At 41.1% G+C, this 15,787-nt stretch overlaps 4 protein-coding genes across 6 annotated transcripts; 3 read left to right on the forward strand and 1 right to left on the reverse strand.

Annotated features, from left to right (window-relative positions):
• Positions 1-804: 804 nt before the first annotated feature.
• Positions 805-5,674, forward strand: LOC148887384 (5-hydroxytryptamine receptor 3A-like). Of its 2 annotated transcripts, XM_089015614.1 has the most exons (10): positions 805-1,281; positions 2,364-2,530; positions 2,597-2,641; positions 2,711-2,820; positions 3,596-3,765; positions 3,850-4,010; positions 4,083-4,293; positions 4,703-4,855; positions 4,918-4,985; positions 5,161-5,674. In XM_089015614.1, the coding sequence occupies exons 1-10, from the start codon at positions 1,248-1,250 to the stop codon at positions 5,377-5,379; spliced, it is 1,338 nt and encodes a 445-aa protein (XP_088871740.1). In that variant the 5' UTR covers positions 805-1,247; the 3' UTR covers positions 5,380-5,674. The 2 variants fall into 2 exon arrangements, with proteins under 2 accessions (XP_088871740.1, XP_088871739.1); XM_089015613.1 differs by lacking the exon at positions 805-1,281 and having other exon boundaries at positions 2,116-2,530; positions 3,850-4,293; positions 4,703-4,810.
• Positions 5,675-6,502: 828 nt separating this feature from the next.
• Positions 6,503-10,137, forward strand: LOC148887385 (5-hydroxytryptamine receptor 3A-like). The gene is made up of 10 exons (XM_089015790.1): positions 6,503-6,539; positions 7,531-7,697; positions 7,825-7,869; positions 7,956-8,065; positions 8,127-8,296; positions 8,532-8,689; positions 8,803-9,013; positions 9,170-9,337; positions 9,443-9,510; positions 9,891-10,137. Exons 1-10 carry the CDS (start codon positions 6,503-6,505, stop codon positions 10,104-10,106), a joined length of 1,350 nt encoding a protein of 449 aa, XP_088871916.1. The 3' UTR covers positions 10,107-10,137.
• Positions 10,138-10,992: 855 nt separating this feature from the next.
• On the forward strand, positions 10,993-14,102 carry lrrc59 (leucine rich repeat containing 59). 2 transcript variants are annotated; one of them, XM_089016077.1, is made up of 8 exons: positions 10,993-11,133; positions 11,265-11,375; positions 11,491-11,550; positions 11,792-11,950; positions 12,044-12,148; positions 12,226-12,298; positions 12,376-12,618; positions 13,599-14,102. In XM_089016077.1, exons 2-8 carry the CDS (start codon positions 11,274-11,276, stop codon positions 13,880-13,882), a joined length of 1,026 nt encoding a protein of 341 aa, XP_088872203.1. In that variant the 5' UTR covers positions 10,993-11,133; positions 11,265-11,273; the 3' UTR covers positions 13,883-14,102. The 2 variants fall into 2 exon arrangements, with proteins under 2 accessions (XP_088872203.1, XP_088872204.1); XM_089016078.1 differs by having other exon boundaries at positions 11,004-11,130; positions 11,261-11,375.
• Positions 14,096-15,710, reverse strand: nat9 (N-acetyltransferase 9). Its single transcript, XM_089016079.1, has 6 exons — positions 15,558-15,710; positions 14,994-15,103; positions 14,760-14,900; positions 14,621-14,680; positions 14,342-14,436; positions 14,096-14,270 (listed from the first exon to the last, which is right to left on the reverse strand). Exons 1-6 carry the CDS (start codon positions 15,653-15,655, stop codon positions 14,100-14,102), a joined length of 675 nt encoding a protein of 224 aa, XP_088872205.1. The 5' UTR covers positions 15,656-15,710; the 3' UTR covers positions 14,096-14,099.
• Positions 15,711-15,787: the final 77 nt, after the last annotated feature.

Consider the following 15,787-nt stretch of genomic DNA (forward strand, 5'->3'; position numbering starts at 1 on the left):
TTGGACAGGTTCCCCCATTTCAAGCTCATATAACTCCCGACCCATATAATTTAGGAATTAACTGTTTTTTTTTTGTCTAGCAGTGAATGAGTTAAAATCTTGTCAAAATCACCAAAGGTTGTTTTGAGACACAATAATGATGGCAAAAATAATATGTGCCGATTGTCTATTTGTTTGTTTTTTAATTTAAACATAGATGCTACTGAATTATATAATACTCATACTCATACTCATACTCGTACTAATACTACTAATATTACTAATACTAATACTAATACTAATACTAATACTAATACTAATACTAATACTAATACTAATACTACGACTACGACTACGACTACGACTACGATTTTTTTTAATTTAATACTAATACTACTAATGCTACTGAATTATATAATACTCATACTCATACTAATACTACTAATATTACTAATACTAATACTAATACTAATACTAATACTAATACTAATACTACGACTACGACTACTACTAATACTAATACTCATACTCATACTAATACTAATACTACGACTACTACTACTAATATAATACTGATAATACTAATAATACTAATAATACTCATACTCATACTAATACTCATAATCAATCATAATCATAATCATAATAATAATAATACATTTAATTTCTAAGCGCCTTTCAAAACTCTCAAGGACACTTTAACTTTTCCAGATGACTGCTTGATTAAAAAGTTTTAGTCCAGAAAAAAATATGAATCTTTTGATTCATTCCCCAAGCAAAATGACAGTAAAATTATTGAAAGCCTAAACCAAACGGGGAGTTATAATGTGCATAATGGACTCTGTTATAAAAGCTTTCAAAACCTAATTTGCAACTTCACTGGACAATAATTAGCAATTTTTTGTCTAATGTTTTTATAATGTCATTTTGGTGATCAAGTGTCACACTAATGGACTTTTTTTTCTCCCCCCTCGCACAATTTGACTATATACCCTCTCGGTTGCAAGTCGTCTTGAAAACCGCATGATATATACCCGCTTTTTCTCCCAACACTTTCATTTTGCCACCCGCTTTTATTTCCCAAGGTGCAGCCTCCAAGCAAGAACAGGCCCGATCGTGTTGACCCTTTTTCCGAACGCCACGCCAACGCCGGATGTGTTTCCTTTTTAGCGCTCGGTGTTATTACAAAAAAAGCCAGTGGGAGGGGGAAATGTCATCTGTCGGGTTTAAAAAGCTGTTGGATCATTGAGCCTTGCATCACATTGAGGATGAAATTGCCCTTCATTGTCGTCATCCTGTCAGGTAAGACCGAAAACTTTCATTCAGCATGTTTTGTTTACATTTTTAAACTGTTTCCTGCACCCAGTAACTTGATAACATGACAACGTGTCCACTATAGGAACCGCCATACCTGAAAGGGTTAAATCGCTGTAAAAAAAAATTACTAACTCATTCATTGCCATTCCCGAATTTATTTGGGAATTGAATATATGACGTGAAGCGCCATTCCCCAATTTGTTTGGGTTTTGTTTTTTCATTTTGGGCGCTCATATAGCGCTGGCCAGACCTCTGACGATGTTTTTTTTTTTGCTTCCACTAGGGACCAGAATTTCCCTTTTTTTCCATGTTAGCGCTTTGTTCCAGCTTCGGCTGTTGTTAAAGTGCTATATAAACCAAAATAATAATAATAATAATAATAATAATAATAATAATAATAATAATAATAATACATTTCATTTATAAGCGCCTTTCAAAACTCTCAAGGTCACTTTTCAGTTACAGGATAAGTTCTCCGTGGGTGAGCAGCGGCAGCCACACGCGCCAGTGTTCACTCAACCCGGAAGTAAATAGATAGAAACCTAGCTAGCCAGCTAGTAGATAACTAATAGATATCCAACAGATAGCTAGCTAGATAGCTAGCCACCTAGATATCTCTATAGCTAATAGCTAGCTTGCTAGATATGTATTGTATTTTGGACATCTGCCCCCATTTCAGGCTCATATAACTCCAGACCCATATAACTTAGGAATTAACTGTTTTTTTCTGATGAAAGAAGAGAGTCTAAGGTTTCTTACGCTGTATTGAATATTTATGTAGTCCTAAAACTCAATATTCTGTGTGTCCAGCAATTTGAGTGAAAATGACAAACACCCTGGCACTGGAGTGGACACTTTTATGCATATTGTCTCACAGTGAATGAGTTAAAACAGCCAATTTATGTAAATGAGGTTGTAACAACAGTCATTTGGTGTACTTAGTTGAAGTCCAAATGTGGGAAATTCATTTCAGGATGTCTTAAAAAAAGTATGAGAATAGGTTCCTGTGTAAAAAATGCACATCTTGCTGATTGCACATATAAGTCACTTAGAAACTGCGTCCATAGGTGTGGTAGGGGCCTCCCAGGACAAGGTGTGCAGCTACCAAGATGTCGTGGAGCATCTCAAATTGACTTCGAGCAACAGAGCCTTCCAATTAACCCGTCCCGTCTTGGATCACACGCATATCACCATGGTGGAGCTCAACATAATCCTGTACGCCATCCTGGGCGTGGTAAGTCATCACATTTGCTCAGTTCGTCAATTTGACGGTGACATTTTGCGTATCATGTTCTCGCAGATTGAAAAAACGCAAACCTTCATTCCGTTTCTCTGGGTGATGATGGTGAGTGGACAATCGGGTTGTTATGTGACTGCCCGCCATTCTAATCGGTCCATAATCTATCGTTGACAGTCCTGGAAAGACGAACGCGTCTTTTGGAAACCGGATGACTTTTGCGGGATCGAGGAAATTATCATTCCCACCGACCTGCTATGGAAACCGGACATCATCATGTTGGAGATGTAAGTCGATAGTGTACGCAGAGTATTAGCCTTGATTTTCTTCAAAAGATGACCCTGTGCCTTATATGCAGGTGTGTTTAACAGTATAGTGTATTGGATTAGCCTCTATTAGTCTCGCAGTGGAGAAATTTACATTTCACAGCAGCAAAGTGATGTAAATAAGAGGAAAGGAAAGGAAGAAGTAGAAAAACAGAATACAGGAGCTCCTGTAAAGGCAGCCACTCTCGCGGCGCCATCTTGAAGTCAAAACAACAAAAAAATTACAAATAATGTGACACAACACATAAGACGCAGACAGTCATTCTATCTTAAGCACCCTCTTTGTTTCATGAAGCGCTTCTACATGAAAGAGGATACGATAAAAGCGTCCTTTTCACAAGTGGATCTGAGACGTCATGGTGGAATGTGCACGTCTAAATGTTGAAATGCAAACACGAAGCTGTAGCATCCATTGACAAAAAGAGATGGTCTCACACGTAAATCCGCTTCAATTCCAAGCCGCGACAGAGAAGTAATCTGCTCAATATTATACTCCGGTGTGCCTTATACACCGGGAAATACAGTACTGATGTTTACTGACAAATATGAGGCTGCAAATGCCAATAAGAGGCAATTGTTAGCTCACATATATGATCTATTAGTTTTTTTGTGTACATACGCTTAGGACAGTTTCGTCTCCATTATGTCGAAAGCACTGTAAACACGGCGGCGGTCAGCAACCGATCACATGACCAAGCGTAACGCCGCCAGTCTATTATTGCGTGTGTTTTGTCAGGGTGGAGAAAGACAATTCGCAGCACAATCCTTACTTGGTCGTCAATCACAATGGGAGCGTCCACCTGGAGCAGGACGTAAGGGCCGTGAGCATGTGCACGATGGACGTCCACAAGTTCCCGTTTGACACGCAGAGCTGCAATATAACCTTGGTTTCTGCTGTTTTCAAGTGTAAGAAGACTGATGGTGGAAGTAAAACATTTTGGGGCGGTTATTTGGGGGGAAGTGATGGTTTTGGGTTCTCTCTCTGCGCAGATGAACACTTGCGTGTCGTCTCAGTGTTCAACTCGTCACGGGCTACCCAGTACACCAAAGACATGATGCACTCCCAGGGAGAGTGGGAATTCCTCCATTTGTCCGTCAGTAGCAGCAATATCACCTATGGTAGCACAGTGTGGGACCAGTTGGTGTACACGGTGCGGCAGTTTCGAAGAATTCCCTTGAAACTACAACCAGGTCATGACCCCACCCCACCTTTGTCCTTCCAGTTCGTCATCAAGAGGCGACCCCTACTGCACATCATCAACTTCATGCTCCCTATCTTATTCTTCCTTTGTCTGGACCTGGCCTCCTATTTCATCCCAAACCGTCACGGGGAGAAGCTGGGCTTCAAGGTCACCATCCTTCTCGCTCTCTCCGTGCTGCTGCTCATCCTCAACGATATCTTGCCTTCTATGTCGGACAAGACGCCGCTCATAGGTACGCAGTTTGTTCGTCTGGGATGACTTTCAATGTCCCGGTTGTAGAGTCAAACTGCGGCGTAGGAACGCTGGTCAACACCAGACCAGGCAGTGAGTACCTGGTAGCACGGTGGGGAAACTCACCGTGTAACGTAAACTCCCCACGAGGACAGGAAGATAATCAAACAAATGGACAGAAATGGACTTATGACATTGTTTGGACCTTAGCTTTGGATCATTCTTACAACAGACTTCTTAGGCAACATAGGCTTAGTTATGCTGATTGGTGATACCAGAGCAAATGGTACAATCAGGCCTGAAGAAACCTTCTCATTGATGGACCACTCCTATACGACTGAGAGCTTACACAGACGACCTTAGCTTTGGCATAGCATAAAACCACTAGCATGTTTTTCCATCCCCGTAAGGCACCTACTGTATCGTCATCTTCGCCCTGATGCTACTCAGCCTGCTGGAGACCATCATCGTGGCCTACCTGATTGAGGGCGACTCGCTGGAGGACGCGACGAAGAGGGGTAGGAGCAAATCGGAGATAAAGAGGACGGATAAATCCGACGCGGGTATGTTTTGCTATGGAAAGAAATTTCAGTAACGTTATGCTAACCCGTTGATGTGTTATCAGAAGACAAAAAACAGATCAAATTTTTGAGAGGAGAGAAACAACATGACCTGCGACCTGAACCGGAGGAGGTAAACCGTCACTCATCAAAATGTGTGGACAAAAGTATTGGGACACATTACCCAATGCTGAATCATTCAAAACTGTCATGGTGGTTGATTGTGTTCAGAATCTCAATGATTGTTTACTGACATGACTCCCGTTCAACCACGCTTTTGATTAACTAGCGTCATCTCGTCCAAGCAGGTTGATTGCGGCGTGCCGAACAGCGAGACCGGACTGTTGCTCCTCCTGGTGAACGAGTTGAAGGACCTCCAGAAGATTTTGAACGTGCAGGATCGCTGCAAGAGAGAGCGCAGGAAGTCTGCGCGCTTAGCCGGCAAAATCAACAAAGGTTTTTTTGTCATCTACCTCGCCACTGCCATACTTTTTCTTTCACTCTTGTGCTGGGACTGGCTGAGTTAAATGAATATCCTCACTGTAATGTTTTTGTTTATGCATCCCCAAATGCAGATTTTTTTTGAATTCCAAGTCATGTCCCTTCTAGTCCTCCATCACAGTGATGTATGTACATTCTGGTGACAGGAAAAGTAATGAAATGGCCTTCCACTAGGTGGCGGGAGGTACAAAAAAATCTGTATCTGCTCCTACTGTCATTCCTAGAACTGAATAATGGCTTTTTCCAATTTTGTAATGAATGATTAATGATGTATATCTTTTGGAATATTTTTTTTGAGGTTTGATGGCATGATTTGGCTTAATAAAGTTTGGGGAAAAATAACATTTACTGATTAAGGAATGTTTTGTTGTATACCAAATCTGTTCATGTTAAGCATTGTATTTTCGGTTTGTTTATTTTTGAACCCTGAACGAGTGTCTAGCGCACATAAACAAACATACTTTCATGCATCTAATTACACCAAAGAGATATTTAAAACGTCCCATTATGCTGCCAGGCTTGTTTTTAACGCAGTCACAGTCAGATGATGTGCAAAATTGTGTCCAATCCGGTGCCAGGGTTTTTGTCATTGTCACTTGAATTCCAGGACCCACCGAATATTGAGTTTTTGGACTACAATAACATTCAATACGGCGTTAGAAACCTTAGACTATCTTCAGTGAATGAGTTAAAATGTGCGAAGAAACCTGAGTGCCCGGAGAAAACCCACACTGACATATGCAATCTCCATACAGGAAGGCCGGAACTGAACCATGTACCTCTGCACTGTGAGGCCGACGTGTGAACCACTCACGCACTGCGTTGGCATTTTTTTCTTCAATATTTTGGTTTATTATGACAGTAATAAATGAGGATGTATACTAATGTATGGGTTGACTATGAAATATGGACATGGTCATTGTCAACAATAAGCCTGTTGATAATTAAGTCATACTAGTACATTATTTCATATTTGCTGTCTTTGTGTGTGTGTTTCATGATATCACTTTCCTTAGTTTTAAAGGGTCTTCATGGTCTTTGAATCGCCGTCGCAATGGAAGAACCGCAAGCTCCACATCCGCTCATCGCTCCTCCTTCATAAAGGACACCACCGAAGCGACCGCTTGACTGTGTATCAGTGACTTCATCATGTTCGCAGCCCTCCTTTCCCTTCTCGTCTTCTCTGGTAAGTGATACTCACACGTGAACGTTTGTGTATTGATTTTTGGAATACTGCTCGTATTTATAGTAACGGGTAAGTTGCTACGATGTGTTTGTGGTTAACAAAATGGTTGTGGGACCCTGATGTACGTCATAGTTTGAGGGACGGAATTTGAGAGGTGACTTGTTCGATATTCAAGTTCAGATTAGATTTTTTTTCATGGAGTGAGACTGAATCCACATTTTTGATTATCAAAGCAATTTAATATCTCATAAAATGCAGTTTCTAAATAATGACAGGCACTTATTCAATCATCAGCTTCAATTTCTGTTCAATTTCACCCTCTGGGCCTGATCCTGCCAGATTTATTCAATCAAAAGGCCATTTGAATAACACCGTACTTGTCAGACAAAGTGCAATAAGCTTGAAAACATATCTTACCGCGCTCAAAAGCACTTAAAGAACAAACGAGAAACTAAGCCAAGTCATTTGGGCACTATCCTCAACCACGGTCGGAGTCATTATCCGCTAATGGAGAATTTTGGGAACTGTGGTGAGGCTTTTCCTGAAGTGGTCAGCCACCTAAATTAACTTCAAGAGTCAATTGAGGAAGATTCTAGAAAGTCACAAAAGAAACCCAGAACCACATCCAAACTGGATTCCGTTTAGATCAGTGTTTAGGGCTATGCACTGGGCATGGTAAAACTCTACGTTGACTATCATGAACTTTCACGAAGAACCACCGTGATGTCCCTAACAATATTATGTGAACTGGTAAGATTAAAACAAAGAAAATAACGTTCTAAGAGTAAAATTATGCCTTTAGACAATCATATGTGGTGTTAGCAGTCACGTAGTCTGGGGCTTCTTAGCAACCTCAGACCCTGGACGACTTGCTCTGATTCATGGAAGAATAAAATCTACTGTCTACAAACACCCAGCCAGATCATCTATCTGGAAAAACAGTTAAATATCTTGAAAATCGCAACATTGTTGATTGTGTTCTCCATTTTAGCAGACGCCACGGCATCGGAGCCGTCAGGCTGCAGTTACCAGGATGTCTTAAACCACCTTGGACTGACTCGAACCAACGAACTTTTCTCCATGACGCGACCCGTCAAGTATTACAAAAGGCCGACTCACGTGTCCCTGGAGGTGCTTCTGTACGCTATCCTCAATGTGGTAAATGATACTTTGTTGATACCTTGAAATGGCCGTTTCAAAAGTCTTATTTTTGTACTTAAATGGGGACTCTGAGTTGGCCTTCTCTTAAATCTGACTATCAAAATGGATTCAAATGACTTTCCAGGTGGAGAAAGAGCAGAAGTTTGTTCCTTATGTCTGGACCGTCACGGTGAGTACTGCTTTGCGGATATCAAAACCGCAAAATATCACATTCAAACACGTCATCAGACTTAAAAGCTATCTCGTGGTTTTCAGAGGTGGCACAACGAATACATCTCCTGGGATCCTCGAGACTTTTGCGGGATCAATAATGTGTCCATTCCCGTCGGTATCCTATGGAAGCCCGATCTCACCATCGAGGAGATGTAAGTGCCAAAGCGTCCTTCACGTCCAACCGCGATCACGACGCTAAATGTCTCCCTACAGGGCGGAGAAGGACAAAGCCCCGCCGAATCTTTACGTCACCATCAGCGCTGACGGCCTGGTGGAGGTTACCAACGACCAAGTGCTGTTTAGCATGTGTCGCATGAACATTTACAAGTTCCCTTTTGACACGCAGAGATGTAACCTCTCCTTTAAGTCCATCATACACTCAGGTTAGTCACGTTAAACAATGTTGGAAACAGACTACAGTAATCCCTCGTTTTTTTTTTTTTTTTGTGGTTAATGGGTACCAGGACCACCCACGATTGACGAAAATCCGCAAAGTAGAGTTAGATAATACTGGAATAACCCGCGTGTCGCTGCTTGGAATTGAAGCGGATTTACGAGTAATTGACTATAAAAACATTTAATGATCAAATTAAAATGCCCATTTGACTTGCGTCACAGCCAAGGATCTGCGCCTGCAGCCCAGCAACAACTCCTCCGAAGCCACCGAATGGTCACGCGATTTGATGCCCACCCAGTTTGAGTGGATCTTCCTCCATTTGAACGTGACCGCGATCAAAGCCAGCAGCCCGGACCACCAGGATGTCATCGTCTACACGGTTGGCCTGTTCTTTAAATAGTGTTTCAATCCAGAGTCTTTTTCAAAATAAGACTTCAAAACAGGATCCACTGAAGTGTGTTTGTGTTTCCAAATGGATGAATGAATGCCCAGATTAGCATGCGAAGGAAGCCCATCTTGTACATCATCAACTTCCTGCTCCCCGTGCTCTTCTTCCTGGCCTTGGATTTGGCCTCCTTCTTGATTTCGGATTCGGGCGGCGAGAAATTGAGCTTCAAGGTGACCGTCATGTTAGCTGTCACCGTGCTACAACTCATCCTCAATGAGATCCTGCCCTCTTCCTCCAATTCCATCCCTCTCATAGGTACGTATATAAGTTTTATTTGCTAAACATACTGAAATACTGTCGCTTTGTCTGAACATCCATTTCTAAATGAGATTTTTACGCCTACGTAAAGTGTGCTCATTTTTCCGGATGCTCTGTGTATGAAAATGGCCATTTAAATGACACCATCCTCAGCTGTGTACTGCATCGGCATCTTTGCGCTGATGCTGCTTAGCCTGCTGGAGACGATCTTGGTGATGCACCTGGTGGAGAAAGACAATCAAAGTGAAGACGATGACGCCGACGGAGACGGAATAAGCGACGAGGGGAATATGGAAACGACCTGCGACAAACAACACGGAGGTCAGATAGTTTTTTTTCTCGATGGGGTTTGGTTTACGTTTTAGTACAATTTTTTTTGAAATCCGCAGTAGTTGAATATGTTGTGATTGGTCGCTTTGCTTGTAGAGGTGCAAGCTTGGACGCAAGGTGGAGGATTTTATTCAATGCCTGAAACTCCATCGGGACTGATGCCGGTAACTAAACAGGAGAGTTTTTCATTTATTTTTGTCTATTTATTTATGTGTTTGTTTTTTTTATTTTCGTGTGTATGTATGCATTTATTTATTTATTCATTTGTTTATTTATCCATTTATTTATTTGTTTGTTTGTTTTTTATTTGTGTGCGTATGTGTGTATGTATGTATGTATTTATTTATTCATGTGTTCATTTAACCATTTATGTATTTGTCTGTTTGTTTTTCTATTTATCTATTTATATATTTATTTATTTATTATTTTGTTATTTATTTCTGTATTTATTTATTCATTTGTTCATGCGTTCATTTATTATTTTATTTATTTATTTATTTATTTATTTATTTATTTATTTATTTATCAATTTATTTATTTTCAGGCTCAGAGTGACGCCCTGTGCCAAACTCTGGAAAAGCTGTCGGACGAGCTTCGCCAGATGGAACGAACTTTGACCTTGCTCCTCAACAGCAAAAAGGACAAGGACAAGATGGGATACTGGACACAAATGGCCGTCAGGCTCAACAGAATCTTTTTTGTCTTCTATCTTGCTGTGGTCAGCCTCTTTTTAGCGGTTCTCTTTTTCAAGTGGACCTAGCGCTGTTTGGCATGTTAATCTTTGAGGCGTATTATTGCCATTAACGTGTGTCAAAGTGTGTTTGTGTGTGAGCTGTCTTTGCTGTGCATGATTATACAGAATAAATGTTGATGCATTAATAAAAAACATTTGTCCCAATAATTTTTAATTAATTTAATTTAATTGATTGGCTCCACAATCGCACAATTGAAAATGCAATGCAATACATACATATTGGTTTATTTAGCGCTTTAATAACAGTTGAAGCTAGAACAAAGCGCTACAATGGTAAAAAGGGTGAAATGCTGCTCCCTTGTGGGACCTAAAACACATTGGCAGAGGCCATGGACAGTGCTTTATCAGCACCCAAGCATGAACAAAAAACAAACCAAACTACGTCATATTTTCAATTCCCAAATACGTACATTCGTGAATGGCAATGAATGAGTGGAAACTATTTTCCCCTCTTCCAAACAAAACATTTAATCCCAGAGGCTTTCTTTTTTTTCCACATTGACAACAATATTACAAAAACACTTTTTCTTTCAGCGTTTTTTTAATCACCGAATATCAAACACGGAGCAAGGCAGACATTTGAGTGTTCAAGTGTTCAGTTAGGCGACGAGAATGGAAATGACCACAAATGAGGTGGGAACGAGCAGCTCTGGCGCCATCCATAATCGCATTTGCAATTATGGATCTGCGGGATTTAAATGTGCCCCCCGCCCCCTATATTGGCGTGAGGAAAAAAATTGCAGTGTACATAACGTTTTTTTATTATCCGTGTCTGTGTTTTTGTGTCTGTGTTCGTGCATTTTTTGTGTAACGTGTCCTCCGGTAGTCTAGGGGGCGCTACTCTATATTCGATGTCCTCTGCGTGGCTCAAATCAGTGACGTGGATTTTCATTCAGTCTCCGAATCGCTCCAAATAGCACACGTCGCCTCTACGTCTCTTTTTGCGTCACTTTTCTGACATTTTCTACAAATTCCTGTTGTCTTTGTGGCTTGCCTCGCTTCGAGACAGTTTTTAATCGACGTAAAAAAACAGGTGAGTGCGCCATTTACAGAAAATTGCAATTTTATATATTTATAATATAAAAAACATTTTTACACAGTGATATTAATAGAATTATAAAATGCGATCACACGACTCATTTCTTTCTTTCTTTGTTTGCACAGGGAGACACAATGAGCAAAAACAACAAAGTGCTGAATTTAAAAGATAAAATAAACGGTAATGAGATGGATTTGAGTCTCTGCAACCTCACTGAGGTGCCCTGTAAGGAGCTGGTGAGTTTGCGTTCATGCGGTGAAAGCATCGTTATTAATATTTCAGATTTATTGAGTGACAAGACTTTGGCACTTTTTTTTAACTCCACAAATAATAATGAATGAATTCCAACAGGCTTTATTCACCAAAGCGACTATTTTGGACTTGTCGTGCAACAACCTGTCATCCCTGCCGGTAAGTAATTTTTTTTTAAGATTACAAATGTATTTTGAGTATTTTTTATGAGGTGAAAGCCTCGTTTCACATGGATACAAAATGGTTGAATTGTGTTGTTTTGAACAAGTTTCAACCCCCAATTGAAACCATTGCCAGGTTTGAAGTTGGAACCAAGCCCTGCTTTAAAAACTTTGAAGTCATAACCTTGGCTTGAAATCAATTTGCTGACCCATTTTTCTCTGTGTCCTTCACATGGCAGCCAGAGTTCTGCAACCTAACCCACTTGGTAAAGCTGGACCTGAGCAAAAACCAACTGACCCGTTTGCCGGATGACCTGGGGAACCTGACCGCCCTGCAGCATTTGGACTTGTACAACAACAAGCTAACCAAGCTACCTGTCAGCTTCTCCAAACTGCGGGTCGGTGGACTAAAGTGTCATTTGTCATCTTGCTGCCAACTGTTGTTAGGATAAGCTAAGCTAATTTCACGGGTTTTTGTATTTGGTTGTCAGAGTCTGAAGTGGTTGGACCTCAAGGACAATCCTCTGGATGCGGGCTTGGCCAAAGCTTCGGGTGATTGTCTGGATGAGAAGCAGTGCAAACAGTGTGCCACTAAGGTAAAAAAAATATGCAGAAAAAATATCACAGAAGATACAAAGTAACTGATGTTTTTTTTTTTTTTTTTATTAATTAGGTTTTCAAGTACATGCAGATCCTGCAGGAAGAGGCTGACCGCGCTCTTGAGAAACGACTTCTGAGAGAAAAACGTCAGGAAACAGAAAATCTTCCACCAATTATATGTGTGGCGGAAGGTGAAAAAAAGGACTTTTTGTCATCCCATCAGAGTTGGAGAAGAAGCGAGAGGCCAAAAAGCGTGAAAAGGAGGCCCGCGAGAAGGAGGCGAGGAAGCGGGAGAAGGCCGAGGAGAAGGAGAAGCGCCGGAAGGAGTATAACGCTGCTCAGGTGGCTGCGGCGGCCACCACTGCTGCTCAGGGGAAGCAGCAACAACAACAACAACAACAGCAGCAGCAGCAGCAGAAGAAGAACCAGGAGAAGAAGAGCAAAAAGAAGAACGGGCAGGCTGCAGGTAATGCACGTGCACTGCTATAAGATCACTTCAAATACTTTTTTGGGTATTTTAAAGGACAACCGACGCCTCCGGACAAGTTGTGTCCATAATTTGTAAAATCACTTCGACTCGCGCTGAATATTCAGGAAGTCTTGTTTTCCAGTTGATGACGATCCCTAAGTGACATCACGAAGGGAACGCCCCTGACCGAGAAAGCGACACACGATGCATTTTGGGGACTTTGTTTGGTCTGAAAACTTCGTGTTGATCCGTCTTAATGGCGAAATTAGAAGGACAACACATAAATAACGCAATGGTGAATCGTTGTGTGTTGCACCAAGACTACTATTTGATACTAGTTGACACAATTTCCAACGCAGCTTGGGCGCCATTTTCTGGGGCGCTACATTGAAGTCCTGACGGCTCGAATTGATCCGGAAGGACTTCTTTACTCGATTGCAAACATTTATGCTTTCCTCTTCAGAACTATTTGAATCATATTCATAACTGGATGAGTAACAAAGAAAGCATCTTCTCCGAATCTGAAGCCATTGTTTTGATTCTAGAGCAAGGCAAGACGTCTTGGCGTGATGTCACGAACAAGGGGGCGGGATCTTCTGAAACTCGGCATCTCTGAGGTTATTTTGAAGTAGTTTTGGGACACTCTAACTCATTTTTATTGGTGTTTTGCATTTGACTAAAAATATAAGCCTGCGTGTTTTGGGTATTTTAGATGCTGTAAAACGTTTTTCTGATGTCAGTTAGGAAACCAAAAAATGGTGTCGGTTGTCCTTTAAAAAAAATACTAACTAGATTCGTCCAGGAATAAATAACTGGTGTAAGTGGACGTTTTTAATTTACCTTAATAAAAAAAAGACAGAAACTTGTGTAATCATATTCAGGCATTCTTTTAAGATGACTTTTTGAGATTATAAACAGAATTCGAAATAATTATTGATAATAATAATCAAACTTCTTCTATTTTTGTGTCACATCAGCTCAGAAAAAATCCGCAGCGGTGTCGGCTTCCAAGCCTTGCCGCTCCATGCTGAGCATGCTCTTCAAGCTCTTCCTGCTGCTGCTCATCGGCGCTGCCGTTATGATTGCCACTTGTCGGATGACGGAGCTGAGACGGGAGAACGTGTGCGTCTCAGCAGAAGCCGTCTTGGACCAAAGCTTGATCTGGGCCCGTAAGCAAGAGGGCGTGATCCGCCATGTCCTTGGCGATCTGACCGCCGCTGTCAAGGATTTTGTGGAATCCATGCAAACGTCCAAAAGCTAAAATGGCCGCCGCTGTCGCTTCTCATTCATGCAGAAAGATTTTTAAAAAGGGTGGAGGGGGGACACACGTGTGAAAATTCCTATGGAATTGTCGCTCTTTGTAGAACCAGCTGTTTTTAAAAAGCGTCCTTTTTGTCTTCTTGCGCCACTTTGCGGCCTTCTTCTCGCAATGTGATCATGCCATGAAATAAAGGTGCTGAGGCTTAACACCTCAAAAATCATATTGGAGTGTCCGTGACCGTCTGTGACGTAGCTTCCCGCCTTGCGCCGCGGGATGCTAAATAGTCCCGCTCGATCACGTGACCGATTTCCTGCAACAGCCTCCTACGAAGCGACTCATCCACCGCCGTTTCCAAGGTAACCTCCTTGAACACCTGACACACGGACACCTGCATCACAATGAATAGAATTCACGATCTCTATTTATGTAATCAAAACAATAGATTTTTATTTTTTTTACCTGTTGGAAGTGTAGTTTCTTAAACATAGCAATGCTAATGTCGTTGTCCAGGCCAATTTTTACTTGAAATTTGCTGATGCCTAATTTGGCGACCCCTGATGATAGTCAAGGTGAACATTAGTAAAAACAACATTGAGTACAGTTTTTTTCACTATAAAATATTTTTATTTTGAGAAAAATAATCACAAAAATCATGTACCTTGATTGTAATGCTAGAAATAAAATGCTCCTACTGTTTTAATGTATGTTATATATATATATGTGAAGTAAAAAGCTCACCATAGTGCATCATCATCTGCGTCACCTCTCTCCCAATGCCTTTCCCCCTATAACTGGGCTCTGTTAACAAACAAACAAAAAAAAAAACAGTGACATAAGTCAAACAAGTGTTGATGGCGAATCTAAATTATTTGTTCACCTGCTATCATGATCTCCAGCTCAGCCAAGGAAAGATCCCTGGGGTCGGTCAAGAAGATGTTGACGTCTCCGATCATGCACTGCGCCTCCTCTGTGCCATAGTCCGCCCAGCGCCTCTTGTCCAGGATGATGAAGGTGCACTCTGTAACAACATGGTATCATTCAACCATTATTTGAAAACACTTTGTAATATCTGGAATGTGTGGCTCAATAATTATTTTTAATGATGACTTACTGTCCGCATCTTCCCTCCAGCTGCGCTGCATATCATATTCTTGCTCGAGAGTCAGAGGCTCAGAGGCCGTCAGCTGCTGCAGCTCCTCAGACTTCATCCATTCGTGGTACCTCACATGGGTAAATACAAACCAAAAATACATTGAGATATTACAGAGTAAGCAAAATGTAATTATACAGTACACATTTATTACATTTACTTGCCCCTTTCTGACTTGCTTTCTTCCTTCCCTCAAACCCACTTTTGATTCATGCATCTCACTAGTTTTTATGCTTTCTTTCCACCTCTGACATCCTTTTTTTCCTTTTTAAACGCCCCCTTCATATTCAGACCCGATTACTTGCAGCTTTTCTGTCGTCACGTAAAATATCCTATTTATTTTTTTACTTAATTTGCCATTTTTCGCCATACGTTTATCGGCTATGAAATAAAAAAAATCACGTAATCGCATACACATAACTTCGCTCACCAGTCACCCCCATGTAAATAAATACATAAAGACAATGAATGTAATCTTCTGAGTACCCTGATATTATTATTATTATTGACGTTAATCTTGATTACCTCGGCACGTGTTCTGCATTATACGGCACCAACACGACTTTTTGTCCTTCCAGTAATGTGTTCTCATTGATTTTCATCACGAAAATCTGTATTTGCATCAAAAATAAAACGTCGCTACGTCAGCACAGACTCACGTGAACTCGGAGCGAAGAGGACTTCCGGGTTGTTTCTTATTCTACGCTATTAATTCGGTGGCAAAAGAGACGATGTGCGTCCCTACTGGACATATA

The sequence above is a fragment of the Hippocampus bargibanti genome, linkage group LG15 (assembly GCF_051943395.1).
Source record: "Hippocampus bargibanti isolate YZ-2025 linkage group LG15, ASM5194339v1, whole genome shotgun sequence".
Taxonomy (NCBI): Eukaryota; Metazoa; Chordata; class Actinopteri; order Syngnathiformes; family Syngnathidae; genus Hippocampus; species Hippocampus bargibanti.

Coding starts and splice junctions, on each gene's coding strand:
- LOC148887384 (XM_089015613.1), top strand. CDS start 2,312: ATGCACATCTTGCTGATTGCACATATAAGTCACTTAGAAACTGCGTCC. Junction 4,294..4,702: donor GGACAAGACGCCGCTCATAG/GTACGCAGTTTG, acceptor CATCCCCGTAAG/GCACCTACTGTATCGTCATC. Junction 4,811..4,917: donor GGAGGACGCGACGAAGAGGG/GTAGGAGCAAAT, acceptor ATGTGTTATCAG/AAGACAAAAAACAGATCAAA.
- LOC148887385 (XM_089015790.1), top strand. CDS start 6,503: ATGTTCGCAGCCCTCCTTTCCCTTCTCGTCTTCTCTG. Junction 7,698..7,824: donor TGTACGCTATCCTCAATGTG/GTAAATGATACT, acceptor ATGACTTTCCAG/GTGGAGAAAGAGCAGAAGTT. Junction 8,690..8,802: donor AGGATGTCATCGTCTACACG/GTTGGCCTGTTC, acceptor ATGAATGCCCAG/ATTAGCATGCGAAGGAAGCC.
- lrrc59 (XM_089016077.1), top strand. CDS start 11,274: ATGAGCAAAAACAACAAAGTGCTGAATTTAAAAGATAAAATAAACGGT. Junction 11,551..11,791: donor ACAACCTGTCATCCCTGCCG/GTAAGTAATTTT, acceptor TTCACATGGCAG/CCAGAGTTCTGCAACCTAAC. Junction 11,951..12,043: donor TCAGCTTCTCCAAACTGCGG/GTCGGTGGACTA, acceptor TTTGGTTGTCAG/AGTCTGAAGTGGTTGGACCT.
- nat9 (XM_089016079.1), bottom strand. CDS start 15,655: ATGCAAATACAGATTTTCGTGATGAAAATCAATGAGAACACATTACTG. Junction 14,901..14,993: donor CTGGAGGGAAGATGCGGACA/GTAAGTCATCAT, acceptor ATGTTGTTACAG/AGTGCACCTTCATCATCCTG. Junction 14,437..14,620: donor GCAGATGATGATGCACTATG/GTGAGCTTTTTA, acceptor GACTATCATCAG/GGGTCGCCAAATTAGGCATC.